Raw genomic sequence first — 27,018 nt, 5'->3', positions numbered from 1 at the left:
GGGGGTGAAGAGAGAGGGGGGGTGAAGAGAGAGGGGGGGTGAAGAGAGAGGGGGGGTGAAGAGAGAGGGGGGGGTGAAGAGAGAGGGGGGGTGAAGAGAGAGGGGGGTGAAGAGAGAGGGGGGGTGAAGAGAGAGGGGGGGTGAAGAGAGAGGGGGGGTGAAGAGAGAGGGGGGGTGAAGAGAGAGGGGGGTGAAGAGAGAGGGGGGGGTGAAGAGAGAGGGGGGGTGAAGAGAGAGGGGGGGTGAAGAGAGAGGGGGGGTGAAGAGAGAGGGGGGGTGAAGAGAGAGGGGGGGTGAAGAGAGAGGGGGGGTGAAGAGAGAGGGGGGGTGAAGAGAGAGGGGGGTGAAGAGAGAGGGGGGGTGAAGAGAGAGGGGGGGTGAAGAGAGAGGGGGGGGTGAAGAGAGAGGGGGGGTGAAGAGAGAGGGGGGGTGAAGAGAGAGGGGGGGTGAAGAGAGAGGGGGGGTGAAGAGAGAGGGGGGGTGAAGAGAGAGGGGGGGTGAAGAGAGAGGGGGGGTGAAGAGAGAGGGGGTGAAGAGAGAGGGGGGGTGAAGAGAGGGGGGGTGAAGAGAGAGGGGGGGTGAAGAGAGAGGGGGGGTGAAGAGAGAGGGGGGGTGAAGAGAGAGGGGGGGTGAAGAGAGAGGGGGAGTGAAGAGAGAGGGGGGGTGAAGAGAGAGGGGGGTGAAGAGAGAGGGGGGTGAAGAGAGAGGGGGGGGTGAAGAGAGAGGGGGGGTGAAGAGAGAGGGGGGTGAAGAGAGAGGGGGGGTGAAGAGAGAGGGGGGGTGAAGAGAGAGGGGGGGTGAAGAGAGAGGGGGGGGTGAAGAGAGAGGGGGGGTGAAGAGAGAGGGGGGGGTGAGAGAGAGGGGGGGTGAAGAGAGAGGGGGGGTGAAGAGAGAGGGGGGGGTGAAGAGAGAGGGGGGTGAAGAGAGAGGGGGGGTGAAGAGAGAGGGGGGGTGAAGAGAGCTCTTCTGGGGGTGAAGAGAGAGGGGGGGTGAAGAGAGAGGGGGGGTGAAGAGAGAGGGGGGGTGAAGAGAGAGGGGGGTGGAAGAGAGAGGGGGGGTGAAGAGAGAGGGGGGTGTGAAGAGAGAGGGGGGGTGAAGAGAGAGGGGGGGTGAAGAGAGAGGGGGGGTGAAGAGAGAGGGGGGGTGAAGAGAGAGGGGGGGTGAAGAGAGGGGGGGTGAAGAGAGAGGGGGGGTGAAGAGAGAGGGGGGGTGAAGAGAGAGGGGGGTGAAGAGAGAGGGGGGTGAAGAGAGAGGGGGGGTGAAGAGAGAGGGGGGTGAAGAGAGAGGGGGGGTGAAGAGAGAGGGGGGGTGAAGAGAGAGGGGGGGTGAAGAGAGAGGGGGGGTGAAGAGAGAGGGGGGGTGAAGAGAGAGGGGGGGTGAAGAGAGAGGGGGGGTGAAGAGAGAGGGGGGGTGAAGAGAGAGGGGGGTGAAGAGAGAGGGGGGTGAAGAGAGAGGGGGGTGAAGAGAGAGGGGGGTGAAGAGAGAGGGGGGTGAAGAGAGAGGGGGGTGAAGAGAGAGGGGGGTGAAGAGAGAAGGGAGGGCGGGGTCGGGGAACAGGAGCGGGTGTCGGGTCTCGGGTCGGGGCGGGGGGGGGGGGGAGGGGGGAGCGGGTGTCGGGTCGGGGTGGGGGGGGAGGGGAGCGGGTGTCGGGTCAGGCGGGGGAGGGGGGGGAGGGGAGCGGGTGTCAGGTCAGGCGGGGGAGCGAGTGTCGGGTCTGGTCGGGGAGGGGAGCAGGAGCTGGCCGTGGGAGGAGCCTTATCCACGCAGCCCCAGTGAGGCCATTCAGCCAGGGCTAGGGGCTGCGTGCTTCGGGCCCCTCCCACACAGTTCGGCGCCTGGAGCTACTGCACTTGCGTGCCGACTGTAGCGCGTATGTGCAGAGGTCCCGGCACTGTTTTCAGCGCCGGGACCTGGCTCCGCCCCCACCCCCACAGCTCGTGCTGGCTGCGCCGAGGGCCAGAGGACCTGTAAGTAGGTGGTGAATACCGAGGATTTTTTTAGGCGCCGTTTTAGGCGCGAGAAACGGGCGCCCAGCTCGGAGGGGCGCCCGTTTTTTTTCTTGTGGAAACTTGGGCCCCTAGTATTTTTGAATTTGAAGGTGGCAACCTGCTGTTACTTATTACAGGTTTAAAATTCCAAATGTTGAATTTCCAAGCCAGAATACAATATCTATATAATCTAGAAGTCAGGAACAGAAAACGTGATTACATTTCCGAAAAATACAGAAAGGCTTGGGAGGGACCCTTCATTTTGGTTATTGACCAGCCTAAATGTTGTGCTTTTTTTTTTATTTTTAAGGTTTTCACATTGATCCTTTTTAGCTCTTCTGCTAAGATAACATTGTCAACACCAATGCTGCAAATAAAAATCAAGAACAATACCTTTACAGTGCACGGCAACAACACCCTCTGCATTTTCACAGATATTCAAGAACCTTTTGACTATAGCATCACTCGGTGTACTTCCATCCACAAAGAAAAGATCATAGTGCTCAAAACGAGCATCTGTGAATCGTTTGGCATCATACATTTTCTTGTTTAAACGGACAATTGTGCTGACATTGTGCTTTCGGAAATACTGGAAATAGGCCTCTGGAGCATGCAGTGGGTAGCCTGATTCAATAAGGGAAAAAGTAGGGCAAGAAATGAGATAGATTTTAGTTCATTTCCAACATTTAATACAGTTTAATTCTCAACACAAAAAGTTAAACCAAAAATTGCTGAAAATTCACAGCAGGTCAGAGTTCTGATGAAGGGTTTACAACCGAAACATTAATTTCTCTTTACTCTTTACACAGGCTGACCAACTGGCTGCATATTTCTATCAGCAATTTTTTTTCTTTTGATTTACAAATCAGTAATTTCACGTAGAAGAATTAAAAGTACTTAAAAGAACATTAATTTGGTTGTCATTTAAAAGAAATATACAGCTGTTTATTAACACCTGCAGAAAACCATATCTAGCATAAATGGTGTACAATGTTTAAAAAAAACTATTTTAAATACAAAATGTTATACACCCTAACGTAAGTCAGGCAGGCAAAAAGCAATGCTGTGTACAATGGATTTTAGAGTTCACACCAGTCTCCAACTCTCACTATTCATTATAGTCATCTCCAAGTTTGTAAAATCATATATTTGTCAATCAAGCACACGATGAAAGACCACAGAATGCTGACTACAATACACCAGCTTAACTCCAGTAAATTTTGTCTTGTTCTTCAAATGTGCAGAATTAGAAATGATCATATTGTATGAATTGAAGTCAGAACTTTTATTTGGAGGGGCAGTGGGTGGGCAAGAGACAGCACCTTTAACATTGAACAATGTTCCATGACACTTTACAGAGGTGCATCAAAAAATGGATGACGAACCAAAGGATGAGATTTTAGGAGAAAGAGGTGGTTTTTAAATAAAGTCTTAAAGGAGGAGAGGAAGGTAGAGAGTTTGAGAGGGGGAATTCCAGAGCGTGGGGCACATGCAGTTGATAGCATGGCTATCAAAGTAGGGCAAAAGGAAGTACAGGAATGCATAAGAGGCCAGAGTTAACAAATGGAGAGTTAGGGGGCAGGAGGATATTGCAGGGCTGGAGCAGATTACACAGTTAAGGAGGGAAGAGGCAATGAAGTGATGAGCTGAAGTTTACAGATGCTGAAGGAGGGGAGACCAGAAAGGAGAGCTTTCAAATGGTCAAGTCCGGAAGTGACAAAGGCATGGATGATGGTTCAGCAGCAGCTGGGATGAGGTAGGAGTGAAATGCATCATGGTTAATGCTTAAAGATTATACCCTTTTAAAATTAAAATGCCCCATCTTTCTTGAAGGCACTGACTGTTACAGGGATATGGTTCTCAGTTTCACAGACACCAGCAACCCTTCAAAATCTTTCCCAAGGTGACCATCCTTCATTTGTAGCTTGGCATGTTCACCATTAATGACCATGGATGGTATTACAGTAGAGGCCAATTATGTTCTCACCCAAGGACTACATACATTCACAAAGGAGTTATTGAGCAGTGATCAGGAGGAGGAAACATAGCTCATTTACCAGTCCCGAGGGCATGGAAGCTAATTGCTTAGTTGTGTGTGAATGTATGAAGTTAAACTGCTTTCTTTTAAAAGATTAAAGATTGGGGGGAGGAGGGGCATGGTGGGCAGAGATACAACAGCTGAAACTGCGCCAGTGAGCATGTTGAATGCAAGATCAGCTGAGACAGTAACAGTAATTCAATGGATACACTGCTCACTGGCATAAGATCATGTTTATTTGGACAGGCACAGTACTAATTTTAAAGTCAGCAGCTGTGATCTCAGCAGTGGCTGACGATATGATTTTTGGAGGGGAGTAGATGCTGCCTTCAGTAATCATCTCAGTAGCTGAGAGTTGTCACAGGAAAAATGTGGAGAGTCAAGAGTGGATGTATGCAGACCTTTGGGTTTGTATTTCAACTGAAAGATCAGCTGTTCCAGTGCAGGAACAGAGCAACAGAGGGAATCGCTACTGGTGAGGACGGAGATGGTGGACAGGGATAAACTGCATTCAAAATTCAGAACAGCAATCAGCAGTATAAATTGTTGGCTCCAATTATCTACTGTATTTTGGAGAGGGGAGGAAAAGAAGAGCACCCCCCCACCCCGCAACTTTTACCAGATAATCAAGGTCCAACTCTACTTCGTAGTTTTGGCAATTACTTTTAGCTTACACAATACCAACATTTCTAGAATTTTTCAATTCTAACTTAAAAAGGAAGATAATCACAATTGCAAAACAAACCATTTTTTGGTATCTTTCTGGACTAAATTGCCAATTATACGATAAACACCATTGATACAACTACAATAAGCTACATCATCATCAACTACTACAACAACTTGCATTTTTGCATATTAACATAGGAAAAGGTCCCAAAGTACTTCACAGAGCATTAATGATTTTTTTTAAATGGATGTTGAGCCAAAGATGATATTAGAGGAGTGCCCAAAAAACTGGTCACAGAGATGGGTTTTAAGGAGGGTCTAAAATGGATATGATATAGGTAGAGAGGCAAGTTTAGAGAGCAAATTCCAGAGTGGATCCCAATGATGGAGTGGAGAGGGGGGATGCACAAGAGTTAGAGTGAGAGGAACAGAGAGTTTGGGGGGGGGCGGGAACGGACATTATAGGGCTACAGAAGGTTACAGAGCTAGGAAGGAGATTTAAAGAAGAGGATAAGAATTTCAAATTTGAGGCATTGGGCGACTGGGAATCAATATGATGTAGGTCAAAAAGGACAAGGGTGATTGGTGAGCAGGACTTGGTGCTGGAGAGGATTTGAGCACTAGAGATTTGGAGGAGCTGAAGGTTCCCAAGGGTTAAGGATTTGAGGCTAGGCAGGAGAGCATTGGAGTTGGTTAAGTCCAGTAAACAAAACCCAAACAAATCACTTTCATGGGATTTTGAAGTCTGTAGGCACCATTGCATAAATATTAAATGCATATCTCAAGTGAACAGCTAAATAGTAAAAACACCACATTCACAGACCCGGCTACAAACCTAACAATTCAACACCTACCATTTTCTATTTTGCTCTTTGGATGTGGTCCACTGAAGGCTAAGAACTTGCTGGGGATTATCCAGTTAAAATCTCCATTTTCTGCCCTCTGCAAGCAAATAAAATGTGCTTATTTATTCATACATGTCTGCCAGTCTTGAAGAAAATTTATTTGGGAATTGCATCAGAAAACTTGCTTTAAAAATGCAATCTCTGATTCCATTGAAAAATACTAACCTCATAATGTTCATATTCATCTACATCAAATGTATTAAAATTAAAGAATTCATACTGCAGGGCCTGCAAATGAAAGATTTTAAGAATTAATAAATAGATCAAGAGGAGGTACTAGAAAGGCTGGCAATACTTAGTGATTAAGTCACCCAGTCTGGATGGGATTCACCCTAGGTTGCTGAGGGAAGTAAGGGTAGAAATTGTGGGGGTGCTGACCACAATCTTCCAATCCTCCTTAGACACAGGGGTGGTGCCAGAGGACAGTCAGATTGTAAATGTTGTTCAAAAAAGGAGAGAAGGATAAAACTGGAAATTACAGGCCAGTCAGTTTAATGGTAGTGGTGCAGCAGCTTTTAGAAACAATAATCCAGGAGAAAATTAGCAGCCACTTGGACTAGCATTGACTAATAAAGGAGAGCAAGTACGGATTTGTTAAGGGCAAATCAGGTTTGACCATGCCTTGGGGAACCTGTTAGCTACAGGGAGTCAAGGACTGCTGGATCCAGGAGGCAAGTGCCTTTCCACTTGCCTGCTGGATCTAGCATTCCTGCTTCACCAACCCCTTAAGTCTTCTGATCTCCCCCCGGCCAACCCCTCGGCCCCCGATCTCTCCCACAAGGCCCCAGGCCCCAATTCTCCTCCGGCCTCCCAAACCCCTCCCACTCCAGCCCCCGATTGCCTTCCCGACCTCCTCCTCCAGCCCCCGACCCACCCCTCCCACCTCGATGCGGTCTGGTGCCACAGACCTAGCTGCCAGACAGCCAGCCAGCCTTTCCACCCACCACCAAATTAAAATTCCGGCCACAGTGCCAGGAAATGTTAAATGATAATGGATTTACCACCTTACCTTACTGACTGCATGTAAACAGTCCAAAACTGTTAGGTTATATGTGCACGTGCCAAATGAAGCATCCCTGCAATAAGAAAAGTTTTACATGTCAAGAAGTGAATTAAGGATCATATTTTGTGTTAAATCCAAACTTTGTACCTCACCGTACAATATTTAAAGCTTGCTGATAAAGTGGAGGGGAACTATCAAGTATAGCTCAACTTTGTTTTCTTAAACCCATTCTTCCCTACAATACTGGAATTTTATTTGTTTTCACCTCAAGAGCTTAAGCATTTAATTCATTTACAAATCTTGCGTACCTCCTGGTCTAAAATTGATCTATTCATGGATGTGCTATGATCTAAAAAGCCTAAGAATATTTAAACCTTCTAATTAAGTACCTTTTTTTGCAAAGATGTGACAGCTGAAATTTTGTAAATATGCATCTTGAAACCATTAGTATTGGCCAGGATTTCAGTATTGCAAGTCATTTGATTAGGAATGGACAAAGTTTTACCTGATCTTGCTAGCGACACCACATCTCATGGAAGATTTTTTAATTTTTTTTTTAAATTGAGTTATTTTGCAAACCCAAAGTCTGACAAATGAAAACTGACTTATTTCAGGGGGACAAGCGAGAAAGAAGGGGAAAGGAAGAAAGGATTAAGTATTCATCACAGCAAGATTCAATGGCTGCTCACCCATCATTCAAAGGATGGTCTCACACACTAGTTACTCCTTACCCTTTTTTGATTCACTGTCCAATTTGTTTTCCCTCCTCTCCTCCACAAATGGAATCCTGTGACTGTGACAAAAGTAAACTATCCCTCCTCTTTCTATCTGCAGCCTTTGACACAGTTGACCACATCATTCTCTCCCAACGCCTCTTCTCCAACGTCCAGCTGGGTGAGACTGCACTCACCTGGTTCCATTCCTACCTATCTAATCATAGCCAGAGAATCACCTGTAATGGCTTCTCTTCTTGCTCCCATACTATTAACCCTGGTGTCCCCCAAAGATCTATCCCTGGCCCCCTCCTATTTCTCACCTATATGCTGCCCCTCGGTGACATCATTCGAAAACACAACACCAGGTTCCACATGTACGCCGACGACCAGCTCTACCTCACCACCAACTCTCGATCCCTCCGTTACCTCTTATTTGTCACGCTGCTTGTCCGACACCCAGCACTGGATAATCTGAAATAAATTCCAACTAACTATTGGGAAGATTAAAGCCATTGCCTTCGGTTCCTGCCACTAACTACATTTCCTAGCCACCAACTCAATCCCTCTCCTCGGCCATTGTCCAACGCTGAACCAGACCGTTTGCAACCATAGCGTCCTACTGGACTCCGAGATGAGCTTCTGACCATATATCCTCTCCATCACCAAGACCGTCTACTTCCACCTTCGTAACATCGCCCGTCTCAACTCAACTGCTGAAACCCTCATCCATGCCTTGATTATTCCTGGCTGGCCTCCCATCATCCATCTTCCATAAACTTGAGCTCATCCAAAATGCTGCTGCCTGCATCCTAACTCGCATCAAGTCCCGTTCACCCATCACCCCTGTGCTCGGTGACCTACACTGGCTCCCAGTTTGGCAGCACTTCAATTTTAAAATTCTCATCCTTGGTTTCAAATCCCTCCATGACCTTACCCCGCCCTCTCTCCAACCTCCTCGAGCCATACAACGCACTGAGCTCGGTGCTCCTCCAATTCTGGCCTCTTGCATGTTTCCCATTTTAATCACTGAACCATTGGTGGCATGCTTCAGCTGCCTAAGCCTTGTGCTCTGAAATTCCCTCTCTAAACCTCTCCACCTCACTACCTCTCTCTCCTCCTTTAAGACGCTACTTAAAACCGAGCTCTTTGAACAAGCCTGTCCTAATGTCTCCTTATGTGGCTCAGTATCAAATTGTGTTTGCTAACGCTCTTGTGAAGTACCTTGGGATCTTTTACTACATTAAAAGTGCCATATAAATGAAAGTTGTTGTTAATTTCAATATCCCAAATTAAAATTTCAGTATCCCAAATGAAACAGTTTATCGGTTGCTAATTTTTTGATATTCTCAATCAGATCACAAAACTTACCATTATGGATAACTACTCCAAAACAAAACATACAACAAATTCGATATTTTGCTACCAAAGAATGGTAAAGATCCTATCAGAATGAAAAATAATTGCTGCCACATTTAAATATCAAACTTCAGCATTAATAGGAACAGGAGTAAGCCCTTTAGCCCCTCAAGCCTGTTCTACCATTCAATGAGATCATGGCTGATCTGTGATCTAACTCCATATTATCGACTTTGCCCATATCCCTCAATATCTTTGATTAACAAAAATCTATTAATCTCAGATTTAAAATTAACGATGGATCAAGCATCAACTGCCACTTGCAAAAGAGTGTTCCAAACATCGACCACCCTTTCGCTGTAGAAGTGTTTCCTAATTTCATTCGAAAGGCTTAGCTAATTTTTAGGCTATGCTCACACATTGCTAGACTCCCAATCAGGCCTACAAAACTATTAAATATCAATGACAGGAAAGGGGAATTAAAAAGTGTTACCTAAAAGATTGGTATGTGTTATTCCCCCCTACCAACAGTCTGTAGGTTTCCTCTGGAGTTTTTTTCAAGTAAATTACCTGAAGGGAACAAGATTGAGCATGTGAAGTTTTAAGAATCCCATTGCAGCACTTCAGTGACAAGTTTTATTTATGAAATACTCATGTAAAAAAAGTTTTGAATGCATGCAGTCCAAACACCAATCTCCTAGAATGCATAACAGAGCTATGTACCTTCAAAGTAAGTCAAAGGATCGAGATTAGCACTCCTTCCAGAACTTGCAGGTAAATTAAACCAATAGGGAAAGCTCATCAATATATTGTCAGAATATGCTACAACATGACAAGTAATCATGCAATACCAAGCTCTGTACATTTATCTAATGAATTAGGATCATTGGCCCAGAAATCCCGACCTCCCCAGGTCCGTACGGAGTGTGTACGGATCTGGGAAGGCATCGCAAAAGCCAGTTTTCAGCACACAATGCGCATGCGCTGAAAACCGGCTTTTGCGATCTGCCAAGCTCCAGCTTGACAGATTATCCACATATCAGGAGTGAGGACATTTGAAAGGGCAAGATTGCAGTATTTACCCACATCTTGCCCAGCAAATGTCTTTAAAACTCGTGCCTGATAAAAGCAGGCGCATAGCCTTCTTTTACAGGCGTAAGAGTTTTAAAACACACTTAAAACACATTTTATTTTTTAAAACCCTGCCACTACGTTAAATTTATTTTAAACCATAATTAAAAAAACTTTAAAAGCTCGGAAAAAATGTTTTCTTTAAGATATTTATTAACTTTAATTTCAATTATGTGGTGTGTTTTTTTTATTTGGCGTTATTGTGTTTTCTCAATTAATAGCAATGAGAACTCGTAGATACGGAGATCTCATTGCTATTAATTGAGAATACTTTACCTGATTGATTGAATAGTCACACGTGACTGCATCTTCTGTGTGGGAACCTGGAGGACAGAAGCGCGCTTCGCAGGACAGGAAGAGGTCTCCCCCAACAGAATTCCACGCTCCTCCGGGACCACCAGGCACTTCTGAAAGAAGCCTCCGACCGGAATTTCAGGGCCAATATGTTTAGAAAACCAAAGAGAAAGATTCTCTTTCGACCCACTCTACAAGGATTTCAATTAATAAAACCAGCCTTGCAATTGTGTTCTAGCTTTGTAAAACATGGTCAGTCATGATTTGTTCTCTATACATCGACTCTAGAGACAATATAAAAAATCCATCTTCTAGGAACTATGTACAGGGTACAGAGGTTGACCATTCTTACAGTTTGACTTCATTTCCTTCCATAGTTGCCAGATGTGCTCTCCATTCTGCGACAGTACCTAGCACAAAGATTTGAGAGTACAGTGTACTAACCAAATATAGATTTAAAATGAAAACTAAAAATAATCAATAATACAAGGAATGTATTTTTTTTCTTTTGATTACATACTAGATCAAAGTCTTTGAAGTTGTTTAAGGGGCAGTCAGTGTTAAAATACAGAGCTTTAAGATAGTTAGTAGTTAAATCACTTCTTATAGAAATGCAAATTAATATAGATGGTTCCAAACAGGCATGGTCGTGCTTATTCCCATGAGTATTTAGTTCTGCCAAAAGGAACATAGAACAAAATTAAAATGACAATGTATGACTAGTACACACTTTTAAAAATACATCATGTTGGCTCCAATCCCCCAACATGAAATACCCTGGCAATAGAGTTATATATAACAAACCACATTTTTTTGGTGTTCTATAAATGCAAACAATAATCCAGTGTTTGGTAAATGGGGTCACTGAAATCGTGTCACTGATCTCGAGTGGCTGTGTTCTTTGTTTTTTAGTAATTCCGACACGTCATAAATGTTCAACACCAAACTTAAAACATCCTTTAATGACAAGTGATCCAGAATTCTAACTTGTCAAACACTTGGCAATACTGCATCAAAGAGAATGGGTTAGCTCTAAAATCTGCCGCAACCACAACTCCCTAACTTAAACATTTCAGACTTGCAATATAACCTACCCAAAATCACATGCATCAAAATTAGAGCTGGTGGTAACTGGACCCGCCCGAGGGTAATTTTTCTGTTGTGTCTAAACCTAATCACCTTCTACCAACCACTACAGCGACTCCTACATTGTCAAATAAAAATAAATTGCTCCCAGTGAAATTCCACTTTGGAGTCTCTGGATTCCAAGCTCGAGATTCTATTTTTTCTCAGTCTATTAACTGTATAGGTGTGAAATCCCGGCCTTGCCGAGTCCAGAGTGTGTACGGACCCGGTGAGGCATTACAAAAGCGGTTTGAGATGCGCAATGCGCATGTGCCGAAAACCGTCTTAGCTTGACAGATCGAATGCATCCCCGCAGCAAGGACATTCACGCAGGCGAGATTGGGTTATTTGCCCCTCACTTGCTCAGGGAATGTCCTTGAAACTTTTACACCTGGTAAAAACAAGCGCTTGGCCTACTTTTACCAGAGTAAGAGTTTTAAAACACATAAAAATTTAATTTAAATACATATTTTTAAAGAGTAAAAACCCGGTCCATTAAGGTAAGCTTAGTTTAAACCCTAAATAAAACAAAAAAAATCCAAAATATATTATTTTTTTCTAAAATGTTTAATTAACTTTAATTTCAATTAATTTTAAATATGTGAGGTACTTTAAAAAAAATTATGTGGTGTTTGGGTGTTTTGGGAGTATTCTCATTAATAGTAATAGGAATGCGGAGATATGGAGTTCCCATTATTATCAATGAGAATACTGTACCGTGATTGGTTGTCCAGGCCCACATGAATCCAGCTTAGACTTGCATACCTGGAAGACGGTGGCGCGCTGCGAAGCACGGGAACCTTCCACAGAAAAACGGAATCGCAGGAGGGCTCAGGAACAGAAGGTAGGTGCGGATCGTATTTCTTGCTTTCAGGTGAACAGCAAGTCTCCAACCGGGATTTCAGGGCAGTAATTTATATTGTTTATTTAATTTTTGGTCTTATAATACTCCTGTGAAGCACCTTTGGATGTTTTACTATGTTAAAGGCACTATTTCAATACAAGTTGTTGTTGTTATATTCTAATAAAATTCTTCTATGGTATTGTCCTTTTCCTTTGGGTAGCTGACTACCTTTCAGAAGTTAGAACAGTGAGGCCTTGGAAGCATGTCAATATTTGTTGGGGGTTTCCTGACAAAAGAAAGTTTATTACTACTAATTACTTTCTCGTTCAAGATGTGTACTATATTTTTGAAATGATTTCATCATGAATGTGTCAGTATAGACAGGACAGTGCAACTAGAAAGGGTTGTCGAGAGTTGGAGTCTACAGAGCAAGATGCTCATGAGCGTTCTTAGTTAGGCTTTTGAGAACATCCTGATTTCATTCCCTTTCCCAGTTGCTCATTTTAGTTGAATCAAGTGTATAATCTTCTATCCATCACCAAGATTGTCTATTTCCACCTCCATAACAATTATCATTTCCACCCTTATCTCATCCTCACCAATCGTCTTTGATTCAGTACCACTTTCATACCAGTCAACCCAGATATTTTCCTTTTGCAGAACTGTTTTTCCTGCCCTTGTAATCAACTGAATAACCTCTATCACACCTCGTCACCTTTTGGCTCCACTTCCAAAGTTGTATCTTCTATAAACTCTGATTTGCCTAAAACTGACACCAAATTAGATTGTCCTGAAGTCTGCTGTCACACTGCTATTGATTTCTCATTATATTGTAGTAATAGTAACCTTTAGCCTTTGCCTGTTAAGCACGGAAGTTTAAGTCAAGTTATAGTACCATTAGACTACGGAGCCAAGGCTGACCTTAAAGCAATGGCTAGTTTAGTCACATCAGTAAACCTACATAAAAGACATACTGATTCAGATATTTCAGAAGACTTTATTCAGTTGATAACAAGTGCAGGAAACAGTTCTGCAAAAGGAAAATATCTGGGTTGACTGGTACGAAAATGGTACTGAATCAAAGACAATTAAAATTTCACTTGGTGGAATAGCAATTATACTCAACAAGAGTGAAACTATCAATAAGATAATGTATGGGAGTTATCTGCAGAAAATAACTCAATAAACCTAAAGTTATGGATAAAGGATAAATCACTTAAATTCTTCTTATATGGAGTTGTATTTTAACTTGTATACAATGCAGAATTGTGTGGATCGTCACATGGAATGTGTAAGAGAAATGTATAAAAATTGGGTGTTTGTAATGAATATTTGGATTCATAAAGGCTTAATATACTGAGGGGGTCGAAATTAGGTACCGTCGTTTTTGAGGCAGCATCACCACCTGAGTGCTGATTTTACCGCCAGGCGTTAGGTGCAAGCTCCAACTGTCAAATTAGTTTTTACGCCCAAAGATGAGAGCAGCGCTAAAAAGTGGCGTTGCACACATCCTTGGGCACGAGCTCAAGAGGCCTACTGAATTTTGCATTGGGAGGCTGTCGCCATGCTAGCTGGAAAACGGGAAGGAAAGGGAAGGAAGAAGAAAACCTCAAAATTCTCCAACCCACACACAAACTTCCCCACTGTTACAACTAATGACAAAATGAAAAAAGAAAGAAAAAAACAACTTATCCTGTTCTCTGGCCGATTCCACCCGAGTTCCACTGTTTACTCACCATTTATTCCAGGCTGTAAGAACACCTGCCAAGAAGGCAGACGTTCAAACTAAATATCACGATAGAGGCACCAAGGAGGCGTTGCACATTGGACGATGTCACCACACAGGTGCCGTTACCCAGTGCAGTGTTAGCTCTTGCCGCCTCTGCCAAAGAGCCAACTGATTTTCTGCGCAGGCATGGACGCCGCTTACCATCAAAGGTAGGCCTTTGCCGCCCTTTAGCCTCCTCCCGCATGCAGCAACAGGTGGCGGTAGAAACTGAATTTCGACCCCCGAGCTCAGAACTAGAAGATGTTTGAATCAACCAACCAACCATTAGGTCTAGTTGTAAATATTACCTTTTAAATGTACTATTACTGTATACTTAATAAATCTGATATTCAAGTGTACCTTATTGATTTGAGGAGTAAATTATAAATAAGAACACCTATCCTCCAACATTATACTCACCTACCCATGACCTCTGCTCTCAGCAATCTCCCATTGAATTAAAAATCCTTATCCTCATTTAGAAATCCATCCACAACCGCCCCACACGACACTGTGCTAATCTCCTCCAGTCTCATGAGCTGGTGCATCCTCCGCTCTATCGATTCCTCACTCTCTTGCTCCACCTTTAATGGTGGCTCCATTGCTCATCTTCAGCCTAGACTCTGGAATTCTCTCCCTAAACCCTTTAACTTTGCAGACTTTTCCCCACATTCAATAGCCACTCAAAAATTAACTCTTCAGCACAGCTTCAGTTATCTCCATGCTTACTAAATACTGCACAAACACAACATTTTAAAAAAAAAAAATTCCAGGTTAAAGCGTTTCTTTTGTTAAGTAACTGGGCTCTGGCCTTCAAATGTCTGCCAGTCTTTTGATCTGCAGATTAGACAAGATACTGAAGTTTTATCCTAGGTTCATCTGATTAAACATCAGAGAATTAGCAGGAAAGTTCTCCCCGGTGTCCTGGTCAATATGTATCCGTCAACCAACATCACTAAAACAGATTACCTGGTCATTTGTGGGACTTGCTGTGTTCAAATTGGCAGCCACGTTTCTTACATTACAACCGTGACTACACTTTAGAAGCACTTCACTGGCTGTAAAGCAGTTTTCGGGCGTCCGGAGGTTGTGAAAGGTGCTATAAAATTGCAAGTTCTCTCTTTCATTATTTTAGAAAGAAAGAAAAAATTATTTTAGAGAAAAAGATGTACACCACTCTGCAAGGTACGCTGATGACTACAACTCCAAGAATTCTGCTTAAGCCTGCCACTTTCAACTCAAGAGTACAAAGTAAGAATGATCGTGCTAACAAAAAGTCATGGCATATTGTGAATGGACAGTCTCACAGCAATAAAAAAAAAAATGTCATTGCTTTATAGATCCTTCCCAATTATTGTCCAGGGAAACAATTTTGTAAACAGCTGCCAACCCAATTAGTCACTCACCGGTGCGGTTAAAATTTTATTATGTTCACTACCTTAATCACAATCATTCTCCCCTCCCATACTCCGAATCGGACCACAAATGGGCTCCAGACCCTAGACCCAAGAGCAACCCAACAGGATATCAACTAGTGTACTAATATACACACATTTTTAAGAAACACCACTTATATTTTTAATACATTTTTCACAATTTAAAACAATTCTTAGATGCCTTTTTTTCTCCTTTTACTCTTTGAGCTGTCGTTGCTCTAAAGGTTGGCAACTGGTGCAACCCATACTTTCCAGTTTCTACGAAGGAGAAATGCAGTAACCCTGCTGGCAATTCCATCAATCATCTACCCACATTCTACTTTACCTACCTCTTGATCGATTATGCTCAACATTACTGTTATGTATTGATGTGTGTATCGTCCTGGTACCTTAAATGTAATATAAGCACAATGGTACACCACAGAGGGCGCTGTGGTGGGAAACCTGGAAGTACCTGCAACAGGCACTATAAAAGGCTGACCACTACACCTGAGAGGCACTCTGGAGCTGAACAATAAAGGACGAAGGTCACAGCAGTTAGATTAACACCAGACCGTGTGGAGTCAGTGATTTGTGTGCTACATACACCACAATTACCACACAATTTTCCTTGCAACTCTCAAATAACATGCCCACAATATGTCACTTTACTCTTCTCGTCATAATCAGCCTCACACATAGTTAGTGCTAGTTTAAAGATCCTCTCATTATTCTTCTTGTCCAACTAATTGTCAATATTACCCTCCTTCCTATTCCATCCCATCCCATTTTGATCTTTTTCATATATCTTCAAGTCACCTATTTTTCCACAGTCATATTCCACCACAGTAATGTATAATTAAAAAAGGCAATTTACAACGTCAAGCTGTCTGCAATCTCAATTAAGTAATCCAGACTCCAAATCGGCTGGTCCTGGACACCTGCCAAAAGCTATAACGGAAATAGTATCATAATGGAACTCTCCAATCAGAGGTGCATATTCGGCATCTGGAAAATTGCTGTGGTCAAATTATTTTTCCCCCAGGTCAAATAATATTTCATATTTCTCCCTTTCAATTCAAAATGTGCGATCCTTCAGCAGACAGAGTGTGTGTGTTTGGGATTCCACAGGTACTCACCCAAAGACTCTACTTAAGTTTGAATCGGAGTCTGAACATGCTACAAGACAATCGAGCACGTCACAATTAAGCCTGATCCTGCCCTCACCGTAAAATCACAGCTACAATGCTCTTTTCCAGAGATGGCATAGAAACATGGTCATTATCTTCCTAATTTTCTATTTATAAAAATTACGTGAGGGAAGATTTGTTTTAAATAAATATGTTTATTTAATTCCAATGATGGCTATTCTAAGCATTCAAATACTTCATTAATCCCATCATGTCCTCGTTGTCTACGACAACTAGCTGTTGTGTTGAAAATCTCATTAGCATGGAAGTAGTATTAAATTCACAAGCTAATTAGTTTTCAAATGCTAATTCCTTAGTAAGCTATATAGGTGTAAATATTCAACTGCAACACTCCAAACAAATGACAAAAACCACGAATGTGTGTGCACTGTATTATATACACGCGTATTCAAAATGTAATTCGAAGTAAATAGGATGGCACTAAGCCATACAGACCAGAAAGGTCCTAGAATCAATTCCTGGTCTATAATGCCCCGTAATTTGCGGTCAGCGGCAAAGCAAAGGCATTCGTCGCTGGCTCCAAAAGTAAGGTTCACACAAAGATCTCGCAATCTCTGTGGCGAGAAGTTCTGCTTTTCCGACGCATAATGGAAATCAACGCAAGTTAATGGCGCATCCCTAACACGAGCTGCAGAGATGTCAACAAGCTGTCTAAGCAACCAATCAAACTATAGAATTCTCAGAGACAGCGAACCAGGAAGTCGGTCAGCTCCTTTGATTCTAACTTAAAAAAAATATTAGGCAGAGCAAAACAAAGATTGGGGCTCTCACACGGGGAAAAGGCAAACCTGAAATAAAGATAAACAATCTTAATTTTTATTAAAATGGATAAATTTGACACTCCACAAAATTAAAATGAGCTTTTCAGGGCCATAACCCTTGTTTACCAGTCAAAACCCCAGCTATACCCAATCCAAAAGAGTACCTTTTAATAGGGTATTTAATAGCGGTATTACTGAAGAAGAGACAACATTTTTGTCAGTTTCCATAATATGACAGATTACACTGATTGCCGGCTCTTGGTGGGGTGGGGGGGGGGGGGGGTGGGAGGCGGGGGAAAGAGACAGGGGTCCACAGCACAGCCTATGGGTGAGCAGTGAATGACAGATTGCAACTTCAGGATTTCTGCATTATGCTGCAAAGGTGCTAAATCTTGAAGTTACGTTCAGTTTCAAAGGAGAAATGACGGCGAACCCTGCCAGTTCGCCATCATCAGGATCACAAGTTCCAGGCCATTGACTTAGATGATCTCAACATGAATGCCAGCAGGAGAACTAGACTAGACCTTCGTGTCTTTATGCTAGGTTGCGAGAGGGGGCAGGAAATTTAAAGATAAAATCAGACAGGTTCCTGCCCAAGATTCTTATATAATGATCCTATTGGCAAATGAGGACAGGATCTCGATAGTCAAAGAGTCATGTCAGGTTAACCTGGGAGAAATGGTCATTTGAGTAAGGAATGGAAAAGCTGTCAAATCTTTGCATTCAGCATGAGTGAGCGGAAAATTAGCTCAAGTTTGGTGACCAATGTGAAGGCATTAATGCTATATCCCCTCTGCCATCATTGCACGATATCTTATAGGAATACAAATAATTGATTCACAATACAGCTTAAAACACAATAGAACTTAAATGTAAAAACCAGTGTTAACTCAAGATTCTGCAGAATAGATTGGGGAGGGGGAGAATGGCCCTAAAGAGGGGGAAAAAGTCAGTATTTTAACACTAACTGTGCTCACATGCAAGTTTCTTTGGCATTTGAGTGTCCAAGTGCTCCTTCAGCAGTCCAGGATTCCCAAGCACGTTGTGCAAACATATACCAGTCATTAGCAAGGTCAGACCAGTCAATCATGCAAAATGAATGTTGTATGAATATATACCCAGTCAAAATCTTTTGTTTTCCTGAGCAGATAAAGCAATAGATTTTTACAAATAAGAAAGCTTTTCCTACTGAAATTTCGTTCACAAATTAATTTACAAAGTAAAGGAAGTATAAAAGTTCAACAAGGTTGCAGTCATAAATTTATGGAATGTGTACAGTGAATTATTTTAAAGGACCCTATTAACAATCTAAATGGGTTAGAGAGTAAATTACTAATGTAGTAGAATGTCATACAATAATTTTCTGCCAATATGTGTAACAAATCCCAGAAGTAGTAACTGTTCAATTTAGATTTTTTTATGGGGGCAGCAGTGGTGTCAGTGATGAATGATAAATTATGCAGTTAAATATAAGAACATAAGAAATAGGAATAGGAGTAGGCCATTCGGCCCTTCGAGCCTGCTCCACCATTCAATACGATCATGGCTGATCTGATCATGGACTCAGGTCCACTTCTCCGCCCGCTCCCCATAACCCCTTATTCCCTTATCGTTTAAGAAACTGTCTATTTCTGTCTTAAATTTATTCAATGTCCCAGCTTCCACAGCTCTCTGAGGCAGCAAATTCCATAGATTTACAACCCTCAGAAGAAATTTCTCCTCATCTCTGTTTTAGCCCCTTATTCTAAGATCATGCCCTCTAGTTCTAGTATCTCCCCCATCAGTGGAAACATCCTCTCTGCATCCACCTTGTCAAGCCTCCTCATAATCTTAGACGTTTCGATAAGATCACCTCTCATTCTTCTGAATTCCAATGATTAGAGGTCCAACCTACTCAACCTTTCCTCATAAGTCAAACCCCTCATCCCCAGAATCAATCTAGTGAACCTTCTCTGAACCGCCTCCAAAGTATATCCTTTTGTAAATATGGAAACCAAAACTGCACGCAGTATTCCAGGTTGTGGTCTCACCAATACCTTGTATAGCTGTAGCAAGACTTCCCTGCATTTATACTCCATCCCCTTTGCAATAAAGGCCAAAATACTATTGGCATTCCTGATCACTTGCTGTAACTGCATACTATCCTTTTGTGTTTCATGCACAAATATAGAACCAATACTTTTGTTACAAATATACACAAGTAATAAAAATGATCACAATACAAAAACTGGAACGATTGCAAAAGGAATTGTACATTCCCAAGCTAAACTATGCAACAAAAATACGTTTTCTATTTTGTTCAATACAATTTGCTGCATTTTTAAAATGTCTCTATTTTTCTAGTTTTCCTCTTCTTTACATAATTTTAATTTTTTTACCAACTGTCCATGTTTATAATCTATTTGTGAATGAGTCTAATAGCTGCTGTACTAACTTGCCTGCAAGGTTAGAATTCAAGGAGTTTTTACGACTGGACTATGAATTCAAGTGAAATTCAGAACAGAAGTTCCAATCTGCTTAGGTTGGGGGGGGGGGGGGCGTGGAGGTTCCATTTTACATCATAACAATGGATATTAGCTTGAGCATTGCTTTTCTAGGACAATAAGGAGCCCAGGATCTCTGGTCCAGAGAAAATAATTCTTTGTAAACTCCAGGCAAAACATTTTGAAGAGATGTATTTTTCTCAAGTTATGGAGAAGAGGAGTTCACATTTAGACAACTTGAACATATGCAGTGTTCAGTAAAGGCCATGTTAGCATTGGGAATTCAAAGCCTAACATCAGTATCAAAAAAGGAAAAGCTGAGGCAACAATAAGACTTGGCAAGCCATCAAGGCTAAAACTCAACCGCGGGCATTTGTAGCGCTACAGTACTGGTCCATCTTATCTTATTTTAACACACACTTTAAAGATACATGTTTATATTACAGAAAGAAATGTATCAGTATGTACATGTCATCAAGATAGCAACGATTTTAATACCGGGTACTACAAGCAAATTCACAAAAAGCAGCTTGTGATTGTTCAGATATATTACTAGTATTCATTCAACAGCAGTACTCCGAAGCATAATTAAGACCTTTAATTATATGCTACAGGAAACAAAATATTAAGTTGTTCGGTAAAAATGCTGCAGTATTCATTGAATGCCAAGAACATTTTTTTTAAATCATTAAAAAAATGGACGAATGTTACAAACATTCCATTTCTTTTCAGGAGGATTGTCCTTTTTTGATGGAAATATGTAATCCCACTATTATCAGTCTTCCTCCCTCATTCACATCAGAGCAGCAAATTTATATCTCAATCTCTTGATGCTTAATTAGCAGTTGTGCTCAAATTACACTTATTTAGCTGACTGAGTTAATGCAACTATTGCAAATCAGCTAACTTGGCCAGGGATAGAAAAGATAATGTGAGCATCCTACGGTACTTCTCCAAGATGACTATACTTTTAAAGGAATTATGTAACACTTACCGAAAAGGACCCAATAAGGACAGCTGCATTTGCCTGTTTCTTCTGATCACAACCTGTATAGTGAACTATTTTCTTCCTTCCCATGGTAAATGACTACAACAAAAACAACATGATCACATTGCAATTAGAGTTGCATGTACCGAGCTAAACGATAGAAGTTATTTCTAATTAGAAAAATGCTAAGAACACAGTGGCTTCATGTCGACAATGTACTTTATGATTTTGCTGAAAACAAACTTGGCTGCTTTAAAACAATTTAGTCTAACTAGTTAATCTGACATGGTATTGCACACAGCAATTCAAGTGTAGTCTACAGGTGAAGCAGGGCTAGAGGGTGGAGGATAATTGGACCAGGGAGTGCAATTCAGTCCCCATGTTAAAGTCATATATACTCTCATTTTTATATTGCACGATATAAATTTGTATGTTTACATGTATAATATAAAATGCCCATGTAAACTTCTGCTGTAATTACACCCTGCCACCAATGGTGGCACTGCAGTACCTACACTGGAGAGCATCATTACAGTGTGACAAGGTAACATAGGCAGGTTTCCATTGGAAATTGGAATTGATAAATGGAAAAGTTAACAAATGTTAACACACAGTTAACACACAGACCTAAGATTTTTTTAAATAAATTAAAAGTTGATCTTCTCTAATACACTAATATGATCTCTCTCTTTCCTCGAGTTGTCTCTCCCACTCTTTATTTATTCCTTCCTTCCTTCCTCTTCTGCTTCTCTTCCCCTCACTCTTGTTTATGCTTCTCTCACGATTTCTTCTTTCCTTTCAGATGAGAGGTGGTGGGTGGCATAGCAGGAAAAGGAGACACCAATAGATACATTTTGGGAGTTGCTAGGAAAATATGGTTTTCAGCAGCTCCTTTTCTAACCCCTCCCTCGATCACTCATGCTTCCCTCCACTGCTAATTTGTGCATACACACATACACATCCCAGCTGTGAGCCATCAGCATTGGCTTTTTCCTAACTGCCAACAAAAAACAGTTGAGCTAATTAGCTGGCTTAAAAATTACATTTTTGTTTTGAAAATTGAAGTATTATAAAGGACACACTATTGCCCTCTTACCCCTTCCCCAACCCCAGTCTGTCTCTTTCTAAAGTTTCTAGAATGCAAAACAAAGGCTAAAACAGCGCTGTGTTTAGAATAACTGTCATTTCTTCTCTCAGCCTATATTTAAATAAAAATGTGAATTTTACCCAAGTTAAGCTTTTGAAAATTGTCATCTAGCTTTTCTTCAAATTATTTTGAAAAGCTTGAGCAGAAACTGCTGGAAGCTAAAGAAAAAATAATATTCCTCAATATAGTTGACTGAATTGTACTGGTACATTCTGGGAAGTTAGGTACATGGCACAGCCCAAATTTAGCTCACAGCTCTTGCCAAAAATATCAACAGGTCAGGGTTTTGGAAGAGCTAGGCCTTCAATTAAAAACTTTAAGACAGACACAAAAAAATTCAATGGATAAATTTAATCATGTTATTGTGGAACATGCAACTTCTTAAGATTTTGGTTAAACTCTTATTTTGGACATACATTTCAGTTACGGAGGGAAAAAAAGTCATTAAAAAAAGTTTCCAGAAGCACTGAAAGCATTCTGGAAACTCAATGGCCAGATAGCTGAGTGACAAGTATACATAGGCATTTTCTGTTATATACTGCAAAAAGTTGACACCGAAAGTGAAAAAAAAATTACCAGGATGTGCACTCAGCCACAAGTTTTTTAAAATATATTATAAATTGATTCCAGATATCTACATTGCAATACCCATAAAATATAAAAATTGAGCTGCTTTGAAAAAAACACTTTTACAATCAATCATTTATTGGCTGGACTGTGCACTTATTATGGTGAATATCAATGGAGAGAGAGAAACAGAGTTAATGTTTCAGATCGATAAACAGGTTTTAAGCAAGTGCAGAGGCAGGGGAAGGGGAAGAAAGACAAAAGGGAAGGTCTGTGATAGGGTGGAAGGTAAGAGAGATTAAAAGACAAAATGTATGATTGTACAAAGCAAAAGGAGATGGCAATGGGACAAGTAAAGGAACAAAAGACAGGTCTAGGAAGTGGTGTAAATGGGAATAGCAAAATCAACAGTTGTTGTCTGAAAAAAATGGGGGCAGAAGTTATGGTCTGCAATTGTTGAACTCAATGTAGAGTCCGCAAGGCTGTAAAATGCCTAAGCAGAAGATGAGGTGCTGTTCCTCGAGCCGACGTTGAGCTTCATGGGAACAGTGCTGGAGGCGGAGGAGTGGGAGTGGTGTGGATAATTAAAGTGACAGAAGCTCGGGGTTGCACTTGCAGACTGAATGGAGGTGTTCCACAAAGCAGTCACCCAATCTGTGTTTGGTCTCCCAGTGTAGAGGAGGCCGCAGTGAAGGCTCAACGTAAGCATATCTCTAACTTTTTCCAGTTCTGAAAGGCTAACTCTGTTTCTCTCTCCATAGATGCTGCCTGACCTGCTGAGTATTTCCAGCATTTTGTGTTTTTATTTCAGATTACCAGCATCCGCAATGGTTTGCTTTTGAATATCAGTACTGAGGAATGGACAGCTTTAGAAAGGTTTTGATGCAAGGGGTGCTTTTCTGAAAATCAAGGTTAAGGATCACTGCTCAAAATGAGCCCTGTATCTAGTTACTCTATACTTGACCTTAGGATGACTGATGCTGACACCAGGTATTCTATCATCTCTGAATAAGGCTGCCAATTAATCCTGACTCAGATAGTTTTGTACTGTGGATTGTCAAATCTATACCAATTGGATTCCCACATTCAATTGCGTGTGTGATCGCTACAGCCTTCAGAAAGGAGATTTCCTCCCCATTCAACCACTCACCACCAGCAATCTGGCCCAGGCTAGTACCTGGGTCATCGAAGTAGAAGGATAGTGTTTCAACAGTACCATTCAGCTCCATACCACCAAAGGTGTATATTTCAGACTTCAGTCTTAAGAACATAAGAAATAGGAACAGGAGTAGGCCACCTAGCCTCTCGAGCCTGCTCCGCCATTTAATAAGATCATGGCTGATCTGATCATGGACTCAGCTCCACTTCCCTGCCCGCTCCTCATAACCCCTTATCGCTCAAAAATCTGTCTATCTCCACCTTAAATATATTCAACGACCCAGCCTCCATAGTCTTAAATGTGTGGCCTGAAATGCAGCATCAGCTTTAAGGTGTTTGTACCACAACACAGCTACGATAGTATGCATCCAAACATAGCTATTTAGTTACATATAGTCACAAGTGCACATACCTAGGCATTGTTTTACTAATCTAGCTCCAACTATTAGAGACAACAAGCTTTTTTTCACCATAGTTTCTATTTGAAAGACAATCACTTTGCAAACAGTGGATATTTTCAAGCAATTAATCTCCAAGTTTTAAGCACCAGAACATAAGCAAAGAACAGATATTAAAACCCAATTAAATGCTTTATAATCTATTTTCCACCATATTATTCACTATACTATCCAATACTTACTTGTATCAATGGTCAGTAGCTGGAATTCAATGTCAGCTGTTGCCAGCAATCCTGAGGGGATACAGTCTGACCTTCTCTGTATACTTGTTTATTATTTTTATAAAAACAAGCTCAATTCCAAAATTCCCAGAGCACATCCCATTCACCTAACCCTGATTACAGAAGCAATCATCCAATTTCTGACCAACTCTAAACATTCACCATATTTTAACCTCAGAGCCTTTTCTGTACTTGATAGTTATGTTCCAACCACACATTTAAAGGGCAAATAGTACACGCCAACGGCTGCTGTGTGTGGGCTTGTAAGAGTGCTTGCTGTTGCAATCAATTTGATATTAGGAACCACATCACTGTAGTCCCAATGCTCTCTGAACATGGGATGTCGTAGAGCTCCAGATCCTTAAACTACAACTTCCTGTGACATGGAGTGACTGATGAATCACAATGGGAAAACATCCAAGTCAAGACAGTTTCATCCTAATGGCTTAATGATTATGCATATCTTGATGTAGTAGATGTCAAGGGATCCCAGGCTCAATCCCTGACAAGAACTGATGGTATAGTGGTCTCCTGATAGCTCAATGAACCATCAAATATGGAACTGAACTAAGCAAACTGAGGATCTCAGCTTTAATCCTGGACTCCATTGAGCAGATTTAACCCAAGATGGCAGCAGGGCATTACAAATGGCCCAAGTGAGGTGGGGTGGGGGAAGAGAAAAAGAGAGCTCTCTGCTCCTGATTACTACTTAGTGATCTGAATTGAAAAGTAGACATATGGACACCAGATAAGAGTAGGATCAGGTTTAGGCTTGAGCTTGGCCTCAACTGTGTGGCAATCTCCTCTAGCATCCCAAACGAGTAGCATGCTGAAAACTACCATCAGCACTCACATGGTAAAGGTGTTCATAAGCAAGGTCCTCAAGAGCAATCTCCATTCATCCATCAGTGCAGTATTCAAGGTCAAACTTAAATCACTCTCTTCAGGAGAGTAGAGAAAGAGGAAAATTGAAGTGGACAAAGAAGAAAAGTGGGGAAAATAAATTAGGGGATAGTAACAAGTCCATTCTTTCTTTCATCCCCTCTTCTGGTTAGAATTCTATTGGCATTGGCCTAAAGCAGACTGCCCATCCTCTCTGGTATAATTGGTGCATGGCATGAGGTGGGTAAAAGCAGAGAAATTGGTTGGGAGGGAAAAAAAAGATTAAAAAAAGCAAAGCTCAGCTGGTTGTCAACAATGATACCTTTACAATTGCACAAGCAATTCTGGCATAAAGTTTACAACTAAATCCGCTTCTAGGGTGGGAGGGATTAGGCCACTTGATCAGCTATTTGATGCCCAGCTTTCAATATAGATCCATGAGATTTAAAGACTTTACTGTAAATTGTAAGACTTTGCAGTAAAGTGAATGTAAATCAGCTGAAGACTTGGGTAGTTAATGGGCTGGAAATTCACCAACCTTGCACCTGTTTTTTTCGGTGATATTTCGCCATTTTGGGCGAAAAAAGATCATCCGCGAGTTTCGCCAAAGTCTTGCACCTGCGGTTTTGAAATACCGCTAAAAGCGGACCGCTGGCGTGCAAGACTGGAAATATCACTATCGCCGTAGTTTGGCCATTTCTCACACCTGTATTTTGGGTGAAAAAAAAACGCCCGAGAAAAACCTGCGTTGCAGCCCCAAAAATGGCAGTACGTATGAAGACCTGCAAAAAAAAGTTAAAGATTTTATTTTTTTGCAGTGATTACTTAATAAGGGTTTTGTAAATGTGCTATTTTATTTTTTGCTATTTTTGTTTGTGTTTTCCCCCCTCCCAAGGGCCTGTCTTTTAGCGGTAATCGGCCTCGGACTAAAGTTGGTGAGGACCGCAGTTTCCTCCGCGAATCCTCGTGCAATGTCGATTTTTACCGCAAGACGCATGTTTTTTACGAAACTTAGGCCTTTAAAAAATGGCAGTGTGATTAGTGGTATTTTTGGCGATAAATGCTGAAAAAATACCACTGGCCAAAAGACAAATTTCTAGCCCAATGGTACTTAACGAGGCTCGACAGTTTGACACACAACAGAAGCACCCTAAACTAAACTCCTTAAAGTGGAACCATGATTTGAAAGCTTGCTTACAAGTATAAAATATTGTCACTGATCCAAATATCACAACAATTTGGGTGTAAATTAAACAAAAACAGATCAGCACTGTGTGACAGTAAGTTGTGTAGATAGGATCAGGAAGTTACAAAAGACTGTCAACAGATTAAGTGAGTGGTTAAAACTGTAGCTAATGGAATTCAATTTGGGGACGAGCGAGGTCATCCACTTTGGATCCAAGAAAGACAAAGTGGAATATTTTCTTAATGGTGAGAAACTAAGACTGTGGATGAGTAAGGAGATTCGGGTGACCATGTAAACAAATCACAAAGCTAGTGGGCAGGTACAAAAAGTAAAAAAAAAGGCTGATGGAATGTTAGCTTTTATCTCAGGGGATAGGATTTTAAAAATGAGGAGGTTATCCTTCAGTTGTTCAGAGACTTGGTCAGACCCCATCAGGAATACTGTACTCCGTTCTGGGCACCAAACTTCAGGAAGGATATATTGGTTTTGCAGGGAGTACAGTTCAGATTCAGAGTTTAAAGGGTTAAATTACAAAGGCAGGTTGCATAAACTTAGCTTAAGTTTCGATGATTGAGGGCTGATCTAAACAAGGTGCTTAAAATGATTAAGGGATTCGATAGGATAGAGGGAAGCTATTTCCTCTGGTGAGAGAATCCAGAATAAGGTGCCATAATCTTACATTTATAACTAGGCCATTCAGAAGT

At 41.6% G+C, this 27,018-nt stretch overlaps 1 protein-coding gene across 6 annotated transcripts in view; it reads right to left on the bottom strand.

Moving 5' to 3' along the window:
- The window catches only part of LOC139264907 (dual specificity protein phosphatase CDC14C-like), a 156,512-nt gene that overhangs the window by 66,216 nt on the left and 63,278 nt on the right, over positions 1–27,018 (bottom strand). For all 6 annotated transcript variants that reach the window (XR_011593443.1, XM_070881949.1, XM_070881951.1 and 3 more), the window contains exons 4-9: positions 20,702–20,794; positions 9,169–9,245; positions 6,610–6,676; positions 5,766–5,828; positions 5,550–5,637; positions 2,382–2,612 (exon numbers count right to left, since the gene is read on the bottom strand). Coding sequence is in view for 5 of the 6 variants with exons in the window: in XM_070881949.1 (XP_070738050.1) it covers positions 2,382–2,612; positions 5,550–5,637; positions 5,766–5,828; positions 6,610–6,676; positions 9,169–9,245; positions 20,702–20,794 (619 nt within the window). In the remaining variant the exon portion in view is untranslated. The remainder of the gene's footprint in view (positions 1–2,381; positions 2,613–5,549; positions 5,638–5,765; positions 5,829–6,609; positions 6,677–9,168; positions 9,246–20,701; positions 20,795–27,018) is intronic.

Source organism: Pristiophorus japonicus, chromosome 1 (assembly GCF_044704955.1).
Source record: "Pristiophorus japonicus isolate sPriJap1 chromosome 1, sPriJap1.hap1, whole genome shotgun sequence".
In the NCBI taxonomy this organism is placed as follows: Eukaryota; Metazoa; Chordata; class Chondrichthyes; family Pristiophoridae; genus Pristiophorus; species Pristiophorus japonicus.
The sequence above is the reverse complement of the archived record's forward strand: the minus strand, read 5'-3'. Positions and strand labels throughout refer to the sequence as shown.